Below are 21179 nucleotides of genomic sequence, written 5' to 3'. Positions count from 1 at the left end.
GATACCTTGGACTCTTATCAGCCCACATTACCTTTTTGCAGGGAATCCACTTATACTATTTTAGTATGATCATGAATAAATGAAATTTCCAGGCACAGAATACCTGACAATTCTCCTGAATCACTTTTTGTGATATAATTATTAACTTAAACATATTATTTTGTAGTGCCCTCAGCCGATTGTTTAATACAGTAGGCAGATAACAATTCTTGTCTAGGCAAATCAGGCAAGGATCTTTAAAATATATTTTCTGATATTTATTGCATAATGTGGTCTGTTCTAAAATAACAGAACAACTGAACAAGAAAAGCCTGTGCGGCAAGTAAAGAAAATGAGTGTTATACAACCTAAAGCAGCTGTTGTTCCAAAGGTCTGCAAGTGTACAACCAGCATTAAGCAGACAATAAATGAGACAGCACAACCACACAACGTGCTTCAAGTCCATACCTAGACAAATTCCAAGAGAATTAGACTGCAATAGAATTACAGTGCATGAAAAGAATGTAAAGTATTTAAATATGCTTGGGTAGGAGTGCTGTTTTCAGTATAAAGGAGTTCCCTCTATAAAAATGTGTACATTAGTTTCTAAGCAATAAGATAATATTGAAAAACATGTTTACTTATTAGCAGCTGTGGTCTCCCAAATATCCAATCTCACTGGTGACTCTACAGCATAAAAGAGCTTACAGAGTGTTATGTTTTAAATATATAGTGATGTATTTTGTCAGCTTATGATATGGATTTGTAAATGTTTCAACTGACTTGATTATATCATTTAAAGGGATAGTATAGTCAAAATTAAACTTTCATGAATCCGATAGAGCATGCAATTTAAAGAAACTTTCTAATTTACTCCTATTATCAATTCTTCTTCGTTCTCTTGGTATATTTATTTAAAAAAGCTGGAAAGTAAGCTTATTAGCCAGCCCATTTTTGGTTCAGCACCTGAGTAGCGCTTGCTGATTGGATGGCTACTTTTAGACACAAATCAGAAAGCGCTACCTAGGTGCTGAACCAAAAATGGGCCGGCTTCTAAGCTTACATTCCAGTTTTTTAAAATAAAGATACCAAGAGAACAAAGAAAAATTGGTAATAGGAGTAAATTAGGAAGTTGCTTATAATTGCATGCTCTATCTGAATCATAAAACTTTAATTTTGACTATACTATCCCTTTAATGTTCATGTATTTTGAAATGAAAACATTTTTCTTTAACATATCTTGGTAAAGTCATGTTTGCAATATCTTCTTCTATTACCCCAAGAAACGGATTCATTTTTGGGACAATTATTAACACTGACATCTGCAGTAACTTCTTAATTAAACCAAAAATGGGCCGGCTTGCAACCTTACATTGCTACTTTTTTTAAATAAAGATACAAAGAAAAATTGATAATAGGAGTAAATTAGAAAGTTGCTTTAAATTGCATGTTCTGTCTGAATCATGGAATAAAAAAAAATTAGGTTCAGTATCCCTTTAATGGTTATCGGTGATCAAAGCTTCTTTACAACAGTATACTTAAAGGGACATAAAAGTTTTTTCTTTTATGATCTAGAAAGAGCATGCAATTTAAAACGACTTTCTAATTTACTTCTATTATCTAATTTCCTTCATTCTCTTGATATCCTTTACTAAAAAGCATATCCAGATAGGCCCAGTAGCTGCTGATTGGTGGCTGCACATAGATGCTGTGTGTGATTGGCTCACCCTTGTGCATTACTATTTCTTTAACAAAGGATATCAAAAAAATGAAGCAAATTAGATAATATAAGTAAATTGGAATGTTGTTTAAAATTGCATTCTCTATCTGAATCATGATAGAAAAATTTGGGGTTTAACGTCCCTTTAACAATTATAATAATATAATATTTTTACTACACAAGTGAACTTATATCTAAAACTGCATTAGTGCTAAACAACCACTGAAATAGTGTATTTATTGCCCCTATTAAAAAAATAAAAATAAACAATATAACATTTTGCAATTTGATTTTTTTTATATATATACAGTCAAAGCACTCAGCAAAGCGAAGATATAGATTCTCCCCAAACTACTCCTGATGTGTCGATTCCTTTGCTAACTCAATCCAACAATTGGTAAGACCATTAATATCTTATTAAATTAAAATGATACTGTATTGATTTAATCTGTCGCCACCAAACAGGTGTTCATAGAACTTTAAATTTGTAGTAACTTATTGTTTTTTCAAGGCAAGGTAAAACTGCAAGCACAAAGAAGAGCGCAAAAAGACCTCCAAAACCCCTCTTGTTTAAGAGTGTTTCGGAAGGAGACACAGAGGCATTGAAAAGACTCCTGGAAGAGGCAAATGAATCTTCCAAAGGACTTACAGAGAAAGCAGCTCAAGGTATTTATTATTAATGTAAAGATGTATCTAAAAAATGTTTTGAGAAAGAAAGTGCAAACAAGATTTTAAAAAATATGAATCGCTGAGCAGGATTTTATGAATCTATATATATTTTTTATAGAATGACAAGAAAATAAAATTTTGTCACATCATGTCTCTATATATCCAAAATTTATGAAGCTGCTATGTAAAAAAAATATCAATCTTAAAGTGTAATTTAAGAAGAATTTTATGCCCTAAAATTACTTGAATGGAATTACAATGTTTGGAAATGGAATGGGGTGTGAGGTTGATTTTAAAGTTCCAACTTTTGCATATTTCCCCCCATATTTAGCAGACACAGGGTCTGATGATCTCTGGTTCTCTGGTCTGATGAGAATATCTAAGAAGTCTTGTCAGTACTGAGAGGTCCATCAAAAAAATTATAAAGGAAAATCTTATCTTGTGGATTGTATAGGGTTCTGGGTGTAAAGGAAAGACACCTACATTATTACAATGTAATGTTTAAAAACAAACCCCAACGATTTTGCATGATATCTCTTCATCCTGCTGAGTTTTTGTTTGTTGGGTCTTTGGCCATTAACTTTCTTTGGTCATTGGTGTGCTTAGACCATATGGACCTGTATGTATAGTGCTTAAAGGGACACTAAACCCAATTTTTTTCTTTCATGAATCAGGTAGAGAATACAATTTTAAACAACATATCAATTTACTTCTATTATCTAATTTGCTTAATTCTTTAGATATCCTTTATTGAAAAAATAGTGATGCACATGGATGAGCAAATCACACAAGGAATCTAAGGTGCAGCCACCAATCAGCAGCTACTTAGCCTATCTAGATATGCTTTTCAGCAAAGTATATCAAGAGAATGAAGCAAATTAGATAATAGAAGTAAATTAGAAAGTTATTTAAAATTGCATGTTCTTTCTAAATCATGAAAGAAAAAAAATTGGGGTTCATGTCCCTTTAAATCCCAGGATAGTGAGACAATTGTATATATCCAGATGCCCCTTAGCTAGTTTATTTGGGGAGACCGGTGAGATGGTACATGCCTTCTACTTAGTTTTGCTATCTTATATCCCTTTGAAATTATATCAAGTGACTTTCTCAGTGAATAGAAGCTGAACAACAATTTTGTATGAAATTATTTTTATTTTAATCTGAAATCATTTATTTTAACAGATCACACCAACCATTAGAAAATATAAGCAACTTTGGCAAAATATAGTAATAATGCACCTAGGTATGCTTTTCAATAATAAATACCAAGAGAAGGAAGCAAATAAGATAATAGAAGTTGTATGTCCTTTTAAGTATTGTATCTGATTGTACTATGGACAGAAAAGTGCATGGTCCAATCTTTCTGAGCAACTTATCAAATATCACACATTCAGAGACCTAAATTTCTCGAAGACCCTTATTTTAATGTTAAAGGGACACTGAACCCAAATTTTTTATTTCGTGATTCAGATAGAGAAGCAATTTTAAGCAACGTTCTAATTTATTCCTATTATCACTTTTTCTTCGTTCTCTTGCTATCTTTATTTGAAAAAGAAGGTATCTAAACTTTTTTTGGTTCAGACCCTGGAGAGTACTTTTTTATTTGTGGATGAATTTATCCACCAATCAGCAAGGACGACCCAGGTTGTTCACCAAAAATGGGCCGGCATCTAAACTTACATTCTTGCATTTCAAATAAAAATACCAAGAGAATAAAGAAAATTTGATAAAAGGAGTAAATTAGAAAGTTGCTTAAAATGCCATGCTCTATCTGAATCACAAAAGAAAAAAATTGGGTTCAGTGTCCCTTTAACTACATCACAGGAGTAACTGCTGCAATGGAATGCATTTCCCCTGTTTAATTGTGATGCTCACCTCACACAAGTTTGTCTCCTGGATGGAAAATACAGGGAGGGAATTACAGAAACAAAGGGCACCAAAATGAATAATCTTTGCAGAAAATAATCCTATCTTATGTTTTTTTTTTCCTATTTCAGATTTTTACATGAGCAAACTGACAGCAAGGGACACTGGAAAAACGTGCTTGATGAAGGCCTTGTTAAACATTAATGACAGCACAGCTGATATAGTGGAAACTTTGATTACGTTCGCTGAGAAAAATGGATTCATGGAGAGATTTGTTAATGCAGAGTATACAGAAGAGAATTATAAAGGTTTGTTATGTTACTGTTTATTCCATCACTAGATTTTGTTTGCATCTCGGTGTTAGTATTTTTTTTTGTACTATTTTTTGCCTATGTTGAAATACATTAAACAATTTTTAGATTATTTATATCATTTCTCGTTGTATTTTCCAATAACCCACAGTGGTATCAATTTCCTACTGATTAGGGTTCCTTTTAAAGGGATATTTTCTTTTGTGATCCAGGCAGAACATACAATTTTTAAATTGTTTCCAATTAACTTCTATTAACAGATTTGCTTTGTTCTTATGGTATTCTTTGTTGAATAGACACTAAGGTAGGTGTCTGGAGCACTTCATGGCAGGAAATAGTGCTGCCATATAGTGCTTCAGACATATGCACGATCCTTAGCTTATGTCCCTGCTTTTCAACAAAGGATACCAAAATAACAAAGACAATGTGTTAAATATGTAAATTAGAAAGTTGTTAAAAATTGGATGCTCTATCTGAATCTTCAAAGAAAAAGGTTGGGTTTCATATCCATTTAAATGTTTTGCACAAAAATATTTATAGGTTTAAGTTCGTAGTTAACTATCACCATTCAATACTCTGGGGCAATCCATATATATATATATAAACTGTACATTCTGTAAACGTATTTAGTCTTTCTGGACAACCTTAGTTTAATAATAGACTTGTTCTAGTAAAAGGGAAGGCAGAAGCCCCTTTAAGGATGGTGGCGTCTTACCTAAATGTCTAGTAATGTTAGTGAAGCCACTCTCTCTCTCTCTCTCTCTCTCTCTCTTTCACACTCTCTCTCTCTTTCACACTCTCTCTCTCTCTTTCACACTCTCTCTCTTTCACACTCTCTCTCTTTCACACTCTCTCTCTTTCACTCTCTCTCTCTCTCTCTCTCTCTCTCGTGCGTGTGCAAGGTCAATCTAAGGCCAAGTGTGTTTGTCTCTACTGCGCATGACGGCTTCAGACAAACAAACTTGGCCTTTTATAATATAGGATACTACAGGGAATTTAATGCAAATGTATGTAATCTTAATATAAACACATATGGTTAGCTCCAAATGTTCAGCTCAGCATTGACAGTGCATTGCTGCTCCATAGATGACTTTAACTATGTGTTTAAAATCTATTCAGAACATTGTCTAGAGGAAAATTCAATATGATTATACAAAAAATGAACTTGTACAAGATGTCTTACAGCTATTATTTTATGCACAATCTGTCTGTTATGTATATTAAAAAGTCATGTATTTCTTTAATTATAATTCAGGTCAAACAGCATTGAATATAGCCATTGAAAGGAGGCAAAGTGACCTTGTGAGATATCTTATTGAGAAAGGAGCTAACATCAATGTGCGTGCGAAGGGACGTTTCTTTAACCCGAAGAATAAACATGAAGGATTTTACTTTGGTAAGAGCCAAATATATTATTATTATTATTATTATTTGGTATTTGTAGAGCGCCAAGCCGCCAACAGATTCCGCAGTGCTAACAGATTCCGCAGCGCTAAGCAATAATATTTCTAATGCTTTTTTTAAATGTAATATTAGATTCAAATTTTTCTAATTGTTCGATTTTAGTTATGTAATAATCAAATTCATATATTTGGAATAGTTTTTCTAATCTCTCTCATGATTCAGATAGAGCCTACAACCTTAAGCAACTTTGCAATCCACTCCCATCAATCCTTCTTCATTCTCCAGCTATCTCCATTCAAAAAGCAGTAATCCAAAGCTCAGGAGCCAGCCCATCTCAGGTTCAGCACCGTGGATAGCGCTTGCTTATTAATGGCTACATTTAGCAAACCAATAAGAAAGCAAAACCCAGGTTCTGAACCAAAAAACGGGCCCGCTCCCAAGCTCTTCATTCCCACCTCTCAAACACAGATAGCAAGAGAACAAAGAAAATCCAACAACAGAAGTAAACTAGAAAGCTGCCCTAATTTCACACTCTGAGGCCCATTTATTATGCTCCGTATGGAGCTTGAAGGGCCGTGTTTCTGGCGAGTCTTCAGACTCGCCAGAAACACCAGTTATGAAGCAGCGCCGCCGCTCCATAACCCTGTCCGCCTGCTCTGATGAGGTGGACAGGAATCACCGGAATTCAACCCGATCGAGTATGATCGGGTTGATTGACACCCCCTACTGGGGCCGATTGGCCGCGAGTCTGCAGGGGGCGGTGTTGCACCAGCAGCTCTTGTGAGCTGCTGGTGCAATGCTGAATACAGAGAGCATATTGCTTTCCGCATTCAGCGTTGTCTGTCGGACCTGATCCGCACTGTCGGATCAGGTCCAACAGACATTTGTTAAATATGCCTCTCTATCTGATTATTACACAGTACCACATATTTATCAAACAATTATATATATATATTTTATATTATTAGATTTTAGCTCTGCAATATATGGTGTCTTCTCTAATTCAGTGAACTGCATATGAATGAGAAAGGCAGACAATTATATTCATTATGCCAAGAGCTTTATTTTCTTTAAGCAAATTCCCTGCAGTCCTTCTTGTTCTAAAGCAGTGTTTCTCAACGCTGGTCCAACAGACCAGGTTTTCATTATCGCTGAACCAGTGCACAAGTGAAATTATCAGCTGATGGGTGAGAGCAGGTTAGTAACTATGGTTACTGATCAGCTGATTATTTCACCTGTGCACTGGTTCAGCTTTAATGAAAACCTGGCCTGTTGGGGGTACTTAATTACCACGGTTGAGAAACAATGTTCTAAAGCATGGTGAGATCTTACATATATATAAATATAGAACATGATCTATTGATTAATTTACCGTTGGATATATTCTCTTATTGTTTAAAGAAAATTCTCATCATAAAGAATAGTCAGTATCCTCTAACACAAATTACCACAGCATTGTTAAATACTAATATCATTAATATGGTAGGTTAATTTTAGTAGCAGAAAGAAGAAAAAAATATAACTTTTGTTTCAGCATTATAGACACCAATTATATTGTAGATTGTGTGTACACAAATATTTATTGCCTACCCTCTAGGAGCCATTAGAGGTTAGGACCACTTGTATGTTGTGAGCAACTAAAAACAGTTTTCATTCAATAGTCATCATTGCTTTAGGATTTACTTGTTTTACACGTGCTCATAAGGAGCAATGTTATTGAATTACTAATACAAGTCATCATGACCAGTTAATACAAGATCATTATTGTTTTGTTTAGGTGAAACACCATTAGCACTTGCTGCATGTACCAATCAGCCAGAGGTGGTACAAATGCTTATGGAGAACAGTCAGACTAATGTTGCCATTCAGGACTCCCTGGGAAACACTGTACTCCATGCCTTAGTGACCGTAGCAGAAAATTCTCAAGCACAAAATGCCTTTATAATACGCCTGTATGATACAATTCTGAAAACCTGTAAAAACAAGTCTTTGGAAAACATTGTCAATAATGAAGGTCTCACATCAATGCAACTCGCTGCGAAAACTGGGAAAACAGAGGTTAGTTCTTCTTTTTCTGGTTTCTCTTCCTATTGACTCTTTATTTTTAGTGTATAGTTCTTAAAGGGACATAAAATCCAAAATGTTGCTTTCATGAGGCAATTTTAAACAACTTTCCCATTTACTTATATGATCTAATTTGATTCATTCCCTTGGTATCCTTTGCTGAAAAGCAATTTACTACTAGAAGCTAGCTTCAGATTGGTGGTTGCACATATATACCTCTTGTCATTGTTTCACCTGCTGTGTTCACAAAGGATACCAAGAGAATGAAGCAATTTTGATATAGTTTTTTTTATATATTGTATGCTATATCTGAATCATGAAAGAATAATTTTGGGTTTTCAGATCCCTTTAACATCAGAAGTCCTTCTACAGCCTAAACAGACTAAATTCTTGAATTCAGCCTTGTCACCAGAAACTACAAATCACAAGAACAACTTGTATTTTATCTCTCCCACACCAAAATCTATCCAAATATCAGGAACTGACTGTATTAATCCACTCTTTCCACCTCCCCCAAAATCGATCTTTCATCAGTTTGTCAGTTTACTTTTTTCAAATATTGGATTTACAGATTATCCTTCCATTTGATTGGCCAATCCTGTCAATTAGACACTTGTAATTTCTTCTCTTGGCCTAACTGACCAAGTCTGTGGGTGATACAAACTCCCTCTCTCCTTTCTTTTGTGGTCAGTTGTACAACTAGGCCAAATAACAAAGCCTACATTTTGAAAAATAAGGTGTCTTCCACCTGGTATATTCTTTTAGCTTTATTATAATTTATGTATCTTGTCACATGTACCAAAATTATAACATCTCATTTTCATTTGTTTATGTTAGTTGTAATACAAATTTGAAAGCTTCCGAAACAATTATGACTATGGACATTTTTATATAATTTAGTACCCATACTACAAACTAAAATAACATATATATATAACGCCTTAAGATTTAAAATGTAATCTTATATTCCCATTTGTTTTTTAGATCCTTCATTACATACTCAGTCGAGAAATAAAGGAAAAAGAAAACATGGTCTTGTCTAGAAAGTTCACGGACTGGGCTTATGGACCAGTCTCTTCCTCCCTGTATGACTTGAGTGATATCGACAGCTGTTCTCGGAATTCATTACTTGAAATTGTGGTTTACAACACAAACATAGACGTGAGTGTAGCAACTACTATGATTTTTGTAAATTGATAAAAAAAAAATATGATTCCTAGTGTCTAAATAACCAGCTACAATTTTACTCTCTTCCTTAATGATGAAAGCTGAAATATCTCAACTAATTTGTACACTTTAAAGGCAGTAAAAAAAGCTAAGAAACCCCAAATATAATGTTTCTTAGAGGAATTCTAACTATAAACATCTTATCTATACATTACCAATGTATTCATATATAGGGTTACTAGTTTGTGCCACCTTCCATTACAAATATCAAAGTGATTACTCAATCATGGACTACAAACAATCAGTGTCATGTCCCTTGAAATAAAAGTATATCAACGTATTTAGGATAAAACACTTAAATAAATTTTATGAACATAGTACTGAGGTTACTTCCTGCCTCCCTCTAGTCAAGAGTGCCGCCATGTTTAAATTTAGCTTACACTACATTTCAGTTCTGAGATGTTTGCACACGTGCATCAACTCTACTTGAGATACCTGCAGTGAAACAAAGGTGGCACCCATTATTAGGAAGAATTGTATGACATGTATTTAGTGTTTAATGACCCTTTAATGAATGTACCCTGCACTTTCTATACACTTACTGTAAATAAAATAATGTTCTTGTTATGTTTTACCAATCTTCCATATGTTTTACTTATATTAAAAACTCTTATTGGAAAAGGTAAACATGTTACCGGAGGGTCAATAAAGCTATTTGATTGAGTACATTGTCACACTATTGTTAGCTTGATAAAGAAGCTTGTGGTATGTGCAAAATTAAATATGAGTAGTAGTCAGTGTACCAATAAAAAAGGAAAAATAATTATTTTCTGTATATTTACTAACAATCCGACCATTGGGACATTGTTATCTAACATAGGTTATCTTTTATAAGTAATTCAATTGTCTGGTTGTCACATGACCTTTAGCGTAATGTAAACTGAATTTTACAAAAAAATTATGACGTGTCAGCAATTTACAAATGTTCTCAAATGATTTCTGTATTTACCTTTTATCTTTAGAATCGTCATGAACTGTTGGCATTGGAACCACTTCACACATTACTTCAAATGAAATGGAAAACATTTGCAAGATACATGTTCTTCATGTCATTTCTGTTTTCCTTCACGTACAATATCGTCCTCACACTAGTGTCTTACTACCGACCCAGAGGAGAACAGGTAAAGTGTTTGGATAAAGCAGGAAAATATTTGAATTGGTTGTTTTTAAAAAAAAAAAAAAAAAAAATAGTATAAATTCAGTATAATTAGCGCTGCGGAATCTGTTGGCGCTCTACAAATAACCGATAATAATAATAATGTAAAAACATGAAATAGTTCATGTTCTCAGTTAGTGGTTGATAGTAATTGTCTATTTATTGCTTATTCGCTGTTGCTATTCCACTAATTTTATTAAAAAAAAACAAATTAGCACAGTTATGCTTTGCCTTTTTTAATTACTTTTTTCCTTTAATCTAGGCACTGTATCCATTAAGCCTAACATATGAAAAAGGATGGTTGCAGCTGATAGGACAAATGTTTGTTATTGTTTGTGCCACATACTTAATGATCAAAGAGGTAAGGTATTGTTATTCTTGCTATTTCTGAATCACAAGCAGTAATTAAATCATTGATTCATTATTAAATGATAATAACTCACCACATTTATTCCACAGTACAACATAGCTTAGATATACCTTTGTCATCTAAAAATATATACAGATATAGTATTGTGTGATTTGAAAAAATATGCAATTTTATATATAAAAAATATATATTATATATAAAAAAAAAAATATTTTATAGCTACATGAAACCCAGTTTTACAAAAAATATTCAATAGATTTTTTTTTTAAAAATTCCTTTGTTGTCATGCTATCCTTTGTTGAAGTTACCTAGGTAGGTCATGTCTGGAACACTACATACCATGAAACACTGCTGCAATCTAGTGCTCTTGCAAATGTATAGCACTCTTGCAAAACCGCTGCCATATTGTGCTTCAGGCACGTGCATATATGATTTTCAACAAAGGTTACAAAGAGAAAAAAAATAAAGTAAATTGCAACATTATTTAACCCCTTACCGACCACAACGTACACTGTACGTTGCTGGTCGTTAAGGGATTGTCTGTGTATAATATTGCGGGTCTTGCCGCAAGCAAAACCGTGCTATTATAACCTCCCTCCCTCCTGCAAGCTTGCTAAAATAGCGCAGTCTCGCTGCTGGTGGTGAGACCACGCTATTGAAAAAGACCACCCATAGAAAGACCAAGGATGTACCATTAATGAGTTAAAATGATATGATCTATCTGAATAATGAAAGAAAAAAAATAGGTTTCTTGTCCCTTTAAAGAAAAAATATAATGGATAGTATTTGTTTAGCTAATGTTGTCTGAAATATGTTCATTAACAAATTAACTAATGAACAATAATAACTAATACCTAATTAATAATTGTAATAACTAATTTAGGGAAATAAAACCTGGTAAACACAAATTATAATTTGCTGATCGAGCTAATGCAATAAAATGTATTATTTATAGATTAATAATATTTTGTTATTCTTTTTAATAAAACATTCATAAAGATAGATGAAAAAGTACTTCTGGGATAGTCTTTCCATGGGGCCTTTTTTAAATTCCAAGCCAGCTCTGTCTCTTAGACGAGCAGGTTACTGGTTAATTTAAATGCCTTCACATTATTATTAAAAAGGACCAGTAAAGTCAAAATTAAACTTTCATGAGTCAGACAGAGAATACAATTTTAAACAACTTTCCAATGTACTACTATTATGAAATTTGCTTTGTTCTTTTGGTATGCTTTGTTGAATATTAAACCTAGAATAGGAACTTGGGAGCATGAACGTGTCTATAACAGTCTATGGCAGCATTGCTGTAAACAATGTTGCAAACACTGCTGCCATATGGCTTAAGACACATGCACACTCCTGAGCTCACCTAGGATTACTCTTTAACAAAGGATACCAAGAGAAATAAGCAAAATTGATGAGAGGTAAATTGGAAATAAGCGTGAAGCCCCTATGTGCAAAGTAATAGAAATATATCCAGAGGCCCTAATTTATATAAGGATAACCCCTTCTTGTTTTTATTACTATAAAGTTTTTTTGTTTGTTTGGTTTTTTTGTATATTTTTTCGTACATTTTTACAACTTTGTTTATTAACATTTAATGACAATATACATTTTTGTCACACATTTTGATGTAGAGTACTTACATATATATATATAATAATAATGGTATAGTTTGAATCTGCTTGGTCTGCTGATAAAAACAATATATAATAGGTTGTCACTAAAAAAAAATTCTAAAGTGGGGCTTAAATTTGAGCAGCATCTAAAAACTCAAAAACAGCTCAGCATAGGGATGGAAATGGCTCAGCAGTTAAGGGGTTATTATTAGACACTTGTTTGCAACTGTTTTAGTATCAAATATAAAAAACTATTTTTAAGACTACTTTTGTACGCTGCATATGGTTTTTCTCTTTCAACGACTGATCTCAAGCTTGCTTCAGCAAACACAATCACTGGCATGCTTCAGTAAAACATTTTAAAAAGTCAAGAAACACAATTTCACTCAATGGAAAAGTGTAGAGCTTGAATCGCTTTTGTAAAGGCCATATTTGCGCTGCACTGAGTAATACCAGCACAGCTCGCAGTAGCAATAACCAGACACTTGTAATGGCTGATTATTTATCGTGCACCTGCAAATGAGCAAATTTGCCCATTTGCGGGCACAGGATAAATTAGCGCTCGACTTGTAATCTAGACATTATTGGAGTAAAGCGTTTGTATGTTATAAAATAGATATTAGGCAGGAGGATTCATACTGAAACCTATCTTTCATGTACTCGTGCTGAGATAAATCTAAAATTAGATATGAGGCACCCACAAACACTAAATGGTATTAAATGGTTAACTGCAAATGAATACTTTTTGTTAGGAGGCTGTAACAACGGACAAGGTATATGTCAGCATCAAAGTATCAGTTTTGATGATGCTTGCTTTCCCATTGGCTTCTTATTTGTTTAAATGTTGGTCTCCATAAAGCTAGGAAACTTATAAATAATTGCTTGATCACAGAAATCCAGGTATTGCAGAATGATGTATATTACCAGCCTAACAAATTCAGACTGGAGAGGAAATAGGAAAATCTGACTTAGCACTACTAATACAAAACAAAAATAATTGTACCCCTCTATTAGAAACAATAAATAATCATATATGTACATAAACTCTTCAACTGACAGCAATGTAACTGTAACTACTAAGATAGACTTTAAAACTAATCATTTGTTCATTCGTCTCTTTTGTAGGGGGTTGTCATATTCTTGGTAAAGCCATCAGACCTGAGATCCGTTATGTCAGATGCTTGGTTCCATGTCCTTTTGTAAGTGATATATTATAATAGAACTAATGAAAAAACAGAGACATTTATTGACTTGTCTAAAAAAGTTCCAAAACAAGTGATAGAATTCTAAGCAGATTTATTTAAGAAATCCAGTGGGTTCCCCACGTATACTGCATGTGCACTGTCTGTATCTCAATAGCACAAAACATTTCATCTTCTAACATTGTAGACTCATTTTGAAGAATCTGTAAAAGTGGCACCTAACAGGTGTAAACTAAGAAGTAATAAGATGTCTAATTAGTCAAATGAGACTGATGCAAACAGTAATGATACTGATTATCCATTATTTTCTATGTTTTACTACACAGTTGTTAGGTATTTAAAAATAAACTCAAAGATGTATATGGTCAATACAAAAACACATAATGTAATTTATATTTATATATATATATATATATATATAGTATGTATATATTTTATACTTATTGTAAGACTTTATAACGTACACAGGTAAACATTCTATGCATAGTATTCATTAAACCTAAAAAAATTATTGCATGACTCAGAGCGTGCAATTTTAAACAACTTTTCAATTTACTTATATAATCAAATTTGCTTCATTCTCTTGGTATCCTTTGTTGAAGGAGCAGTAATGCGCTACTGTGAGCTAACAGAACATAGCTGATGATCCCAAGACAAGAGGCATATATGTGAAGCCACCAATCAGCATCTATCCCCCAGTAGTTCATTGCTGCTCCTAAGCTTACCTATGTATGCTTTTTAACAAAGGATATGATGAGAATGAAGCATATAGTAGAGGTAAATTAGAAAGTTGTTTAAAATTGCATGCTGTGCCTGAAGCATTAAACTTTAACTATTTATTTACTGACCCTTTGGGGTGTCGTTCAAACCACCTTAGATGAAAAGTGAACACTAAAAACTCAGAAGACAAAGTCAGTCTGTTGATTGTGAAAATAATTTCTTTTTAGCCATTTTTAGAAAACTAACAGTGTATTCTTATTACAGTTTCATACAAGCAGTCTTGGTTATATTATCAGTACTCTGCTACATGTTCGGTGTGAAGGAATATCTGGCATTTCTGGTGTTATCTATGGCACTTGGCTGGGCAAACATGCTCTATTACACAAGAGGGTTCCAGTCACTGGGCATCTACAGTGTGATGATCCAAAAGGTAATTGTTAATATTAACTCTAAATATATGATCAATCACATTGCCTTAGATATTGCTTATTTAAAGGGACATGAACCCTCACATTTCTTTCACGATTGAGATAGAGTGCAACATTTAAAAAAAAACTTCCAGTTTACTTATATCAAATTTACATTGTTCACTTAGTATCCTTTGTTGAGCAGGTAGGTAGGAGTAGGAGCGTGCATGTGAGTGGAGCAATATATGGCAGCAGTTTTAGAACTATGTTATACATTTTCTAGAACAGTAGGTATCAGCAGTGTTATCTCCAGAAATGTGCACTCTACCTATCTAAATATATCTTCAACAAAGAATACCATGAGAATTAAGTGAATATCATTATAGATGTAAATGGAAAACGTTTTTATAGGGACATGAAACACAAAATGTTTATTTCATGATTCAGATAAAGCATGCAGTTTTAAGCAACTTTCCAATTTGCTTTTATTATCAAAGTTGCTTCATTCTCTTAATATCCTTTATTGGCAGAGCAGGAATGCACTACTGGGAGATCCCAATGGGGCATTGCTGCTCCTGAGCCTACCTCAATATGTTTTTCAGCACAGGATACCAAGAGACCAAGCAAATTAAATAATAGAAGTAAAATAGAAAGTTGTTTAAAATCGCATGCTCTACATATATCACAAATGAAACCGTTTAGGTTTCATGTCCCTTTAAACATATGCACTATAAACATGTATATTCTTGTGTGGCAAGTTTCTGTGAAGAACTACATGACGCTTATGCGTGAGGATTGACACTTGCGTACAACAAAATAACACTTTTATGGAAATCTTAAATAACTTTGCTAAGCCTTTATTTTTTACCATTACTATGCTTTGTTCCAGGTCATATTAAATGATGTTTTGAAGTTCCTGTTTGTCTACATTCTGTTCCTGTTTGGATTTGGCGTAGGTAAATACAAATATTTATTTTCAATTGTACGTGAGCTGATTGCAACAAACCATAACAAAGATTTTAAAAAAATATGACCACAGGTTTGTAATGTAATTACATATTTAGTGCAATAATGTCTGCATACTCAACTGAACATTAGCAGAGAGAAGGTGAGGGAGGGAGAGGGCAAGAGGGAGATAATATTTCTAACAATTATTCTTTAACACTTAAAGGGATAGTAAATCCTAGCGTTTAAAAAATGCTAGGATTTAACAGCACTAAAAATAAATGCAACCTTGATTCATCAGTTTTAAAAAACTTTGTGAAAGTTACCTTTATTGCACTGCAGATTTCCACTTCTTAGCCAATAGCTGTGCTAGCATACATCACAGTGCCATATGGCTTGCACGGCTATTGGCTAAGAGGTCAAAATCTGTGGCGCAATAAAGGTAACTTTCACACAGCTCCATATAGCGAGCAAAGCTATTGGCTAAGTGGTGGAAACTTCACCTCATTGTAAAAACTGAGCTGTGCCGTGGGTGACCGGTGGTGCTTAGGTTAGTGCCAAAGCTGCGGCAAAATAGAGAAAACTTTCACACAGTTTTTAAAAAAAATGATGAATAAAGGTCACCTTTATTTGTAGTGCTGGTAAATCCTAGCATTTTTGAAACTCTATGATTTACCATCACTTTAAATGTTAATTTAAAATACAACTCTTATTGCCTTCTTTAAACTAATTTTTTCTTCCTTTTTTAACAGCACTGGCATCATTAATTGAACAGTGTGCAGATGGAGATGAGTGCAGTGCCTATAAAAGTTTCAGTGCAGCTATTGTGGAATTATTTAAACTCACCATTGGTCTAGGAGACCTGGAGATCCAGCACGATTCAAAATATCCCGTCCTATTCCTGCTGCTGCTAATAACATATGTTATACTGACATTTGTTCTTCTTCTCAACATGTTAATTGCATTAATGGGAGAAACGGTGGAAAAAGTTTCAAAGGAGAGTGAACACATTTGGAGGTTGCAGGTGTGTATACCCAATATTTTGCTTTAGAGGCTGCCAGCCCAGATTATGGGGCATATCTATCAAGCTTCGTATGGAGTTTGAGGGCCCGTGTTTCTGGCGAGCCTTCATGCTCGCCAGAAACACCATTCTAAAGACCGCTGCTCCATAACCTGTCAGCCTGAGGAGGCGGACAGACATCACCGCAATTCAACCCGATTGAATACGATCGGGTTGATTGACACCCCCTGCTAGCGGCGGCGTTGCACCAGCAGTTCTCAAGAGCTGCTGGTGCCATGCTGAATGCGGAGAGCGTATTGCTCTCCGCATTCAGCGATGTCTGTCGGACATGATCCGCTGATCGGATCATGTCGGACAGACATATAATAAATAGGCCCCTATATCTAGATATGCTGAGATAGTTCTCTTTTACAATCTGTTAGGCAAGTTGGATAATGTCATTATGGCACCATTAAAATCATAGATGCTGCAACATACACTAACATTTAGGTGTAAGGGTAGCATTTACCCCTTAACCTCCACATAGAAATATGTTGCAGTTGTCTTTCATTCAACAGGTTAACCCCTTTGTGCTGGCACTAAAGTGTTAACACTGGAACGATCACATGATTTCAAGGCTGGGATCGGATCATGGGGCACTGCCTACGCTGCTAGGCTCGTCCCCCAGTCTGATTCTTGCATAAAAGGGGGAGGCTGCAGGATGCCATATAAGATAGGATGCTCCGTGCCATCCTAACAGCGCTGGGATTTAATAACCTAACGGCGTGAAGGGGTTAAAGGGACATTATACTCTAAAATGTATTGATTTGTTTGTTAGAACATATGAGTAGCAAATGGTTTCTCTGTAGAAAAGCAGATTTGCCATCTGTGACAACTCTACTGAGACACCAAGCACTTCTCAACATCACTATTTGTTGTTTTTTTGTAAATCTTTACCCATTTTGGGAAAATAAAAAACTTCATGAAGTCAAAAGTTGCCAGCCTACTATGGGTACCTTTTTTAAATTCTCCAAGCCCCACAGTTTTCTACATAGGTGCAGATTGTAGAAGACGCCCAGGCACCCTCTCTAGCCATAGGCACGTTTCATTTTAAGGAGAAATAAGTCCTTCTGTACTTAAAGGGACATTAAACACAAACTTTTTCTTTTGCGATTCAGACAGAGCCAACAAATTTAAAAACATTTGGATTTATTGCTATTTTCAAATTTGCTTTGTTCCCATGATATTCTGTGTTGAAGAGATACCTAGGTAGGCATCTGGAGCACTGCATGGCAGGATATAGTGCTGCCATCTAGTGCTCTTGCAAATGGATAACATTCTTACAAAACTCCTAACATATAGTGATCCAGAAATGGGCCGGCTCCTAAGCTTACGTCACTGATTTTCAACAAAAGATACAAAGAGAGCAAAGGAAAATTGATAATAGAAGTAAATTATAAAGTTGTTTAAAATAACACGCTCTATCTGAATCATGAACATAAAACTTTGGGTTTCATATCCCTTTAAATATCTGGTATTTCAAGGCCACTTACACTGCTGGCCAGATGACATTTGACAGGCCTAATGCATGGGCTTGAGACTGTTGACAGTCACTGCATCTCATGTTCACACCTACTAACCTGGGCATGATTAAAGGGACATGAAACCCAGAATTTTCCAACTGTCCAATTTACTATTGTCTCATTTGCTACATTCTCTTGGTATCATTTGCTCAATAAACAGCAATGCACATTGTTGAGTCAATAACATGAGGCATATAAGCACCGCCACCAATCAGCAGTTCTTGAGCCTACCTAGGTATCAAAGGAACAAAACAAATTAGATAATAGAAGTAAATTGGAAACGTGTTTAAAATTGAATGCTCCCTCTGAATCATGAAAGAAAAAAAAATTGGGTTCTATATCCCTTTAAGATACTGCTTCATACTCAATGCTGAGGTAATCTTCAATAGGTTTATCATTTGATTGTGTATTACAATTATTTGGGCAAAATTGCCTTTGAAGAGGCATGAAACACAATTTTTTTTATTTCATGATTCAGATAAGAGTATGCCATTTTAAATAACTTTCCAAAGTATTTGTAGTATCTCATTTGTTTCATTCTCTTTGTATCCTTTGTAGAAATGTATACCCAAGTAGGCTCAGAAGCTGCTGATATATGCCTCTTGTCATGGGCTTGGATACCATGAGAATGAGGCAAATTATTTAATATAAGTAAACTAGAAAGTTGTTTAAAATTGTATGATCTACCTGAATCATGTCCCTTTAACAAAACACTTCTGACACATTTACCTCATGTTTGATGTGCTTTTACTAAGCATCTGCAAATTATTTTTTATGAGGTTGGCATTGGCAATATGTCATTTCCAAGACTCTGAGAATCTGAGGTGTAACATTAATTATTTTGTAAGAAACTGCTTTGAAATTAATCATATACATTTTGGGCTTTACATAGGCATTACTAATGCAAATAAATTGTAATTATTATGTCTCAATAACCAGAGAGCCAGGACAATTATGGAGTTTGAAAAAAGCTTGCCAACATGGCTGAAGGGTAAATTTCAGCTTGGAGAACAATGCACTGTTTCTAAATGTGACAACAGAACATGTTTAAGGTAAAATCTGAAGCAAAAAATATAACTATTTAGACAAAATGATTCAATATTCTGCAATTTACAGAATATTACTAATTTGTGTGGCCATTTTGTGTTTACCAGGATCAATGAAGTGAAGTGGACAGAATGGCACAACCATGTTACCTGCATAAATGAAGAAATGCCACCTGGTAAGGAATTAACACCTGTGTAGTCATAAACTTGTGATCTATACACTGAGAATCAACATTCTGTACCCTGAAGTTCTGATGGACATGTTTAGAGGGGAATAAAAATAAGTTTAACCATTTAATATAAATATTGTCAAGACATAATTGTTTTCTTTACCTTTAATACAAGTTAGGGTTTTCTTCTTTTAACCGGGGTGTGTGTGTGTGGGGGGGGGGGGGGGGGGGGGGCTTTTACCACTGCCTGCATAATTTTGCACTAATCTATCTTGTGTTCTTCAGTGAATAACTCTAGTATTAGCTCTGATTGGCTGCAAATAAATATGGTCCTAAAGCTAATATTGGAGCATGCATTTTAGGGGAGTATAAAGTACCACATAAACTGGTGATAACATTTTATAGGCAGAGAAGCTAAACATTTGTTAGGGGTATAAATTACTGCCACCCTTTAATGAGTAAAAAAATGCTATTAAATTCTTTTTTTTTTCTTTAATCACTTTTATGCTACCCTTTTCCCCAAAAAGTATATACAATTCTGTGCCGTTTAGGCAAAGTGCTTTAACTCTTAAAATAATTTGGATTAGATAACAATGATCAAAAAACTATGCACCTTTGTACAAAAATCTGTTAAAATGCTAGAAATCTGATATAGTGTGTGTAGAAGGGGCTGAATTGCTTAGTGCTACATATCATGCATAGATTTTTATATAACTTTTAGGGGCATTAAGCACATAAAAATATGAAGATTTAATAGATTTCATTACACGGAATATAAACATTTTAAATGGATGCTAAACTAGATATAAAACCTAAAACAGATGATAAATCCCAATATACACACAAGTAGCTTTAACCAATTGTTTATTTGTAGCGTTGTGTCAGATATTCAAAGCTCTTTGTATCAAACTGTTATTTCAGGACAAAATATGTGTTTGTAAAGTAGCATTATATTTTTTTATTGACCAATGTGTACATACTTATAGTTACATAATTATCTTTATCTCTCTCTCTCTCTAACTTAATTTTTTTTTTTTTTTCTTAAGGAGCCAATAATGGCTATATTACCTCTGAAGATGAACTTGACAGCTTTGAAAATGATCAAGACGTTACAATCAACTTTCCTGAGCCAAATGCTAGATTTCATAATATCAGCAATTGTACTGTAGTAGAATCAACTGTTTAGTTTTATTATTTATACTAGTGAGTATTGTCTGTTAGGCACATTTGTAACATAATGCACAAACCAGACTTAGACAAAAGCCAAAGTGTTAAAAGTCTATTATGACCTTAAACTGTGAAGAAATAGGTTAATGTAATTTAATATTGTTCAATTTATAGTTGAAAATGTGAATAGTGATGGTGCTTAGTTCTGCTGCTAATGCTGGTACATTTCTGAAATGAATCAGATTGAAAGAAATTCCTAAATTAATCTAACAACAAAGCCCTAGTTTACATTGAGTTAGTACAATTTTGGAAACTGGTGATACAAATATTTGTCTCCATTAAAGTCTAGAGAGATTTTGCTAAGTTTCATTAATATACTCCATATCTTCTGCCCTGACCTTCATAATTATAATCTATCTTTATAAACAAGGACATAGGCTTGATAGAAGTTTAAAAAAAAATGCAAATAAAAGAGCACTATTTAAATATTAAAAATTATTTTTAAAAAAATGCTTAAAGAAATTTGGATTTTAACAAAAATCTACTACTTTTAA

The 21179-nt window shown here is 34.0% G+C and overlaps 1 protein-coding gene across 1 annotated transcript in view; it reads left to right on the top strand.

Annotated features, from left to right (window-relative positions):
- TRPV3 (transient receptor potential cation channel subfamily V member 3) overlaps window positions 1–21179 on the top strand; it is a 41233-nt gene that overhangs the window by 18785 nt on the left and 1269 nt on the right. The window contains exons 4-18 of the mRNA XM_053706092.1: window positions 2010–2096; window positions 2211–2365; window positions 4366–4542; window positions 5801–5941; window positions 7727–8007; window positions 8998–9174; window positions 10203–10361; window positions 10659–10757; window positions 13511–13584; window positions 14572–14737; window positions 15604–15670; window positions 16412–16683; window positions 19182–19294; window positions 19397–19464; window positions 20505–21179. The exon at window positions 20505–21179 is cut by the window's right edge and continues 1269 nt beyond it. Coding sequence (XP_053562067.1) covers window positions 2010–2096; window positions 2211–2365; window positions 4366–4542; window positions 5801–5941; window positions 7727–8007; window positions 8998–9174; window positions 10203–10361; window positions 10659–10757; window positions 13511–13584; window positions 14572–14737; window positions 15604–15670; window positions 16412–16683; window positions 19182–19294; window positions 19397–19464; window positions 20505–20644 — 2176 coding nt within the window. The 3' untranslated portion in view covers window positions 20645–21179. The remainder of the gene's footprint in view (window positions 1–2009; window positions 2097–2210; window positions 2366–4365; window positions 4543–5800; window positions 5942–7726; window positions 8008–8997; window positions 9175–10202; window positions 10362–10658; window positions 10758–13510; window positions 13585–14571; window positions 14738–15603; window positions 15671–16411; window positions 16684–19181; window positions 19295–19396; window positions 19465–20504) is intronic.

The sequence above is a fragment of the Bombina bombina genome, chromosome 3, assembly GCF_027579735.1.
Source record: "Bombina bombina isolate aBomBom1 chromosome 3, aBomBom1.pri, whole genome shotgun sequence".
NCBI lineage: Eukaryota > Metazoa > Chordata > Amphibia > Anura > Bombinatoridae > Bombina > Bombina bombina.
The sequence above is the reverse complement of the archived record's forward strand: the minus strand, read 5'-3'. Positions and strand labels throughout refer to the sequence as shown.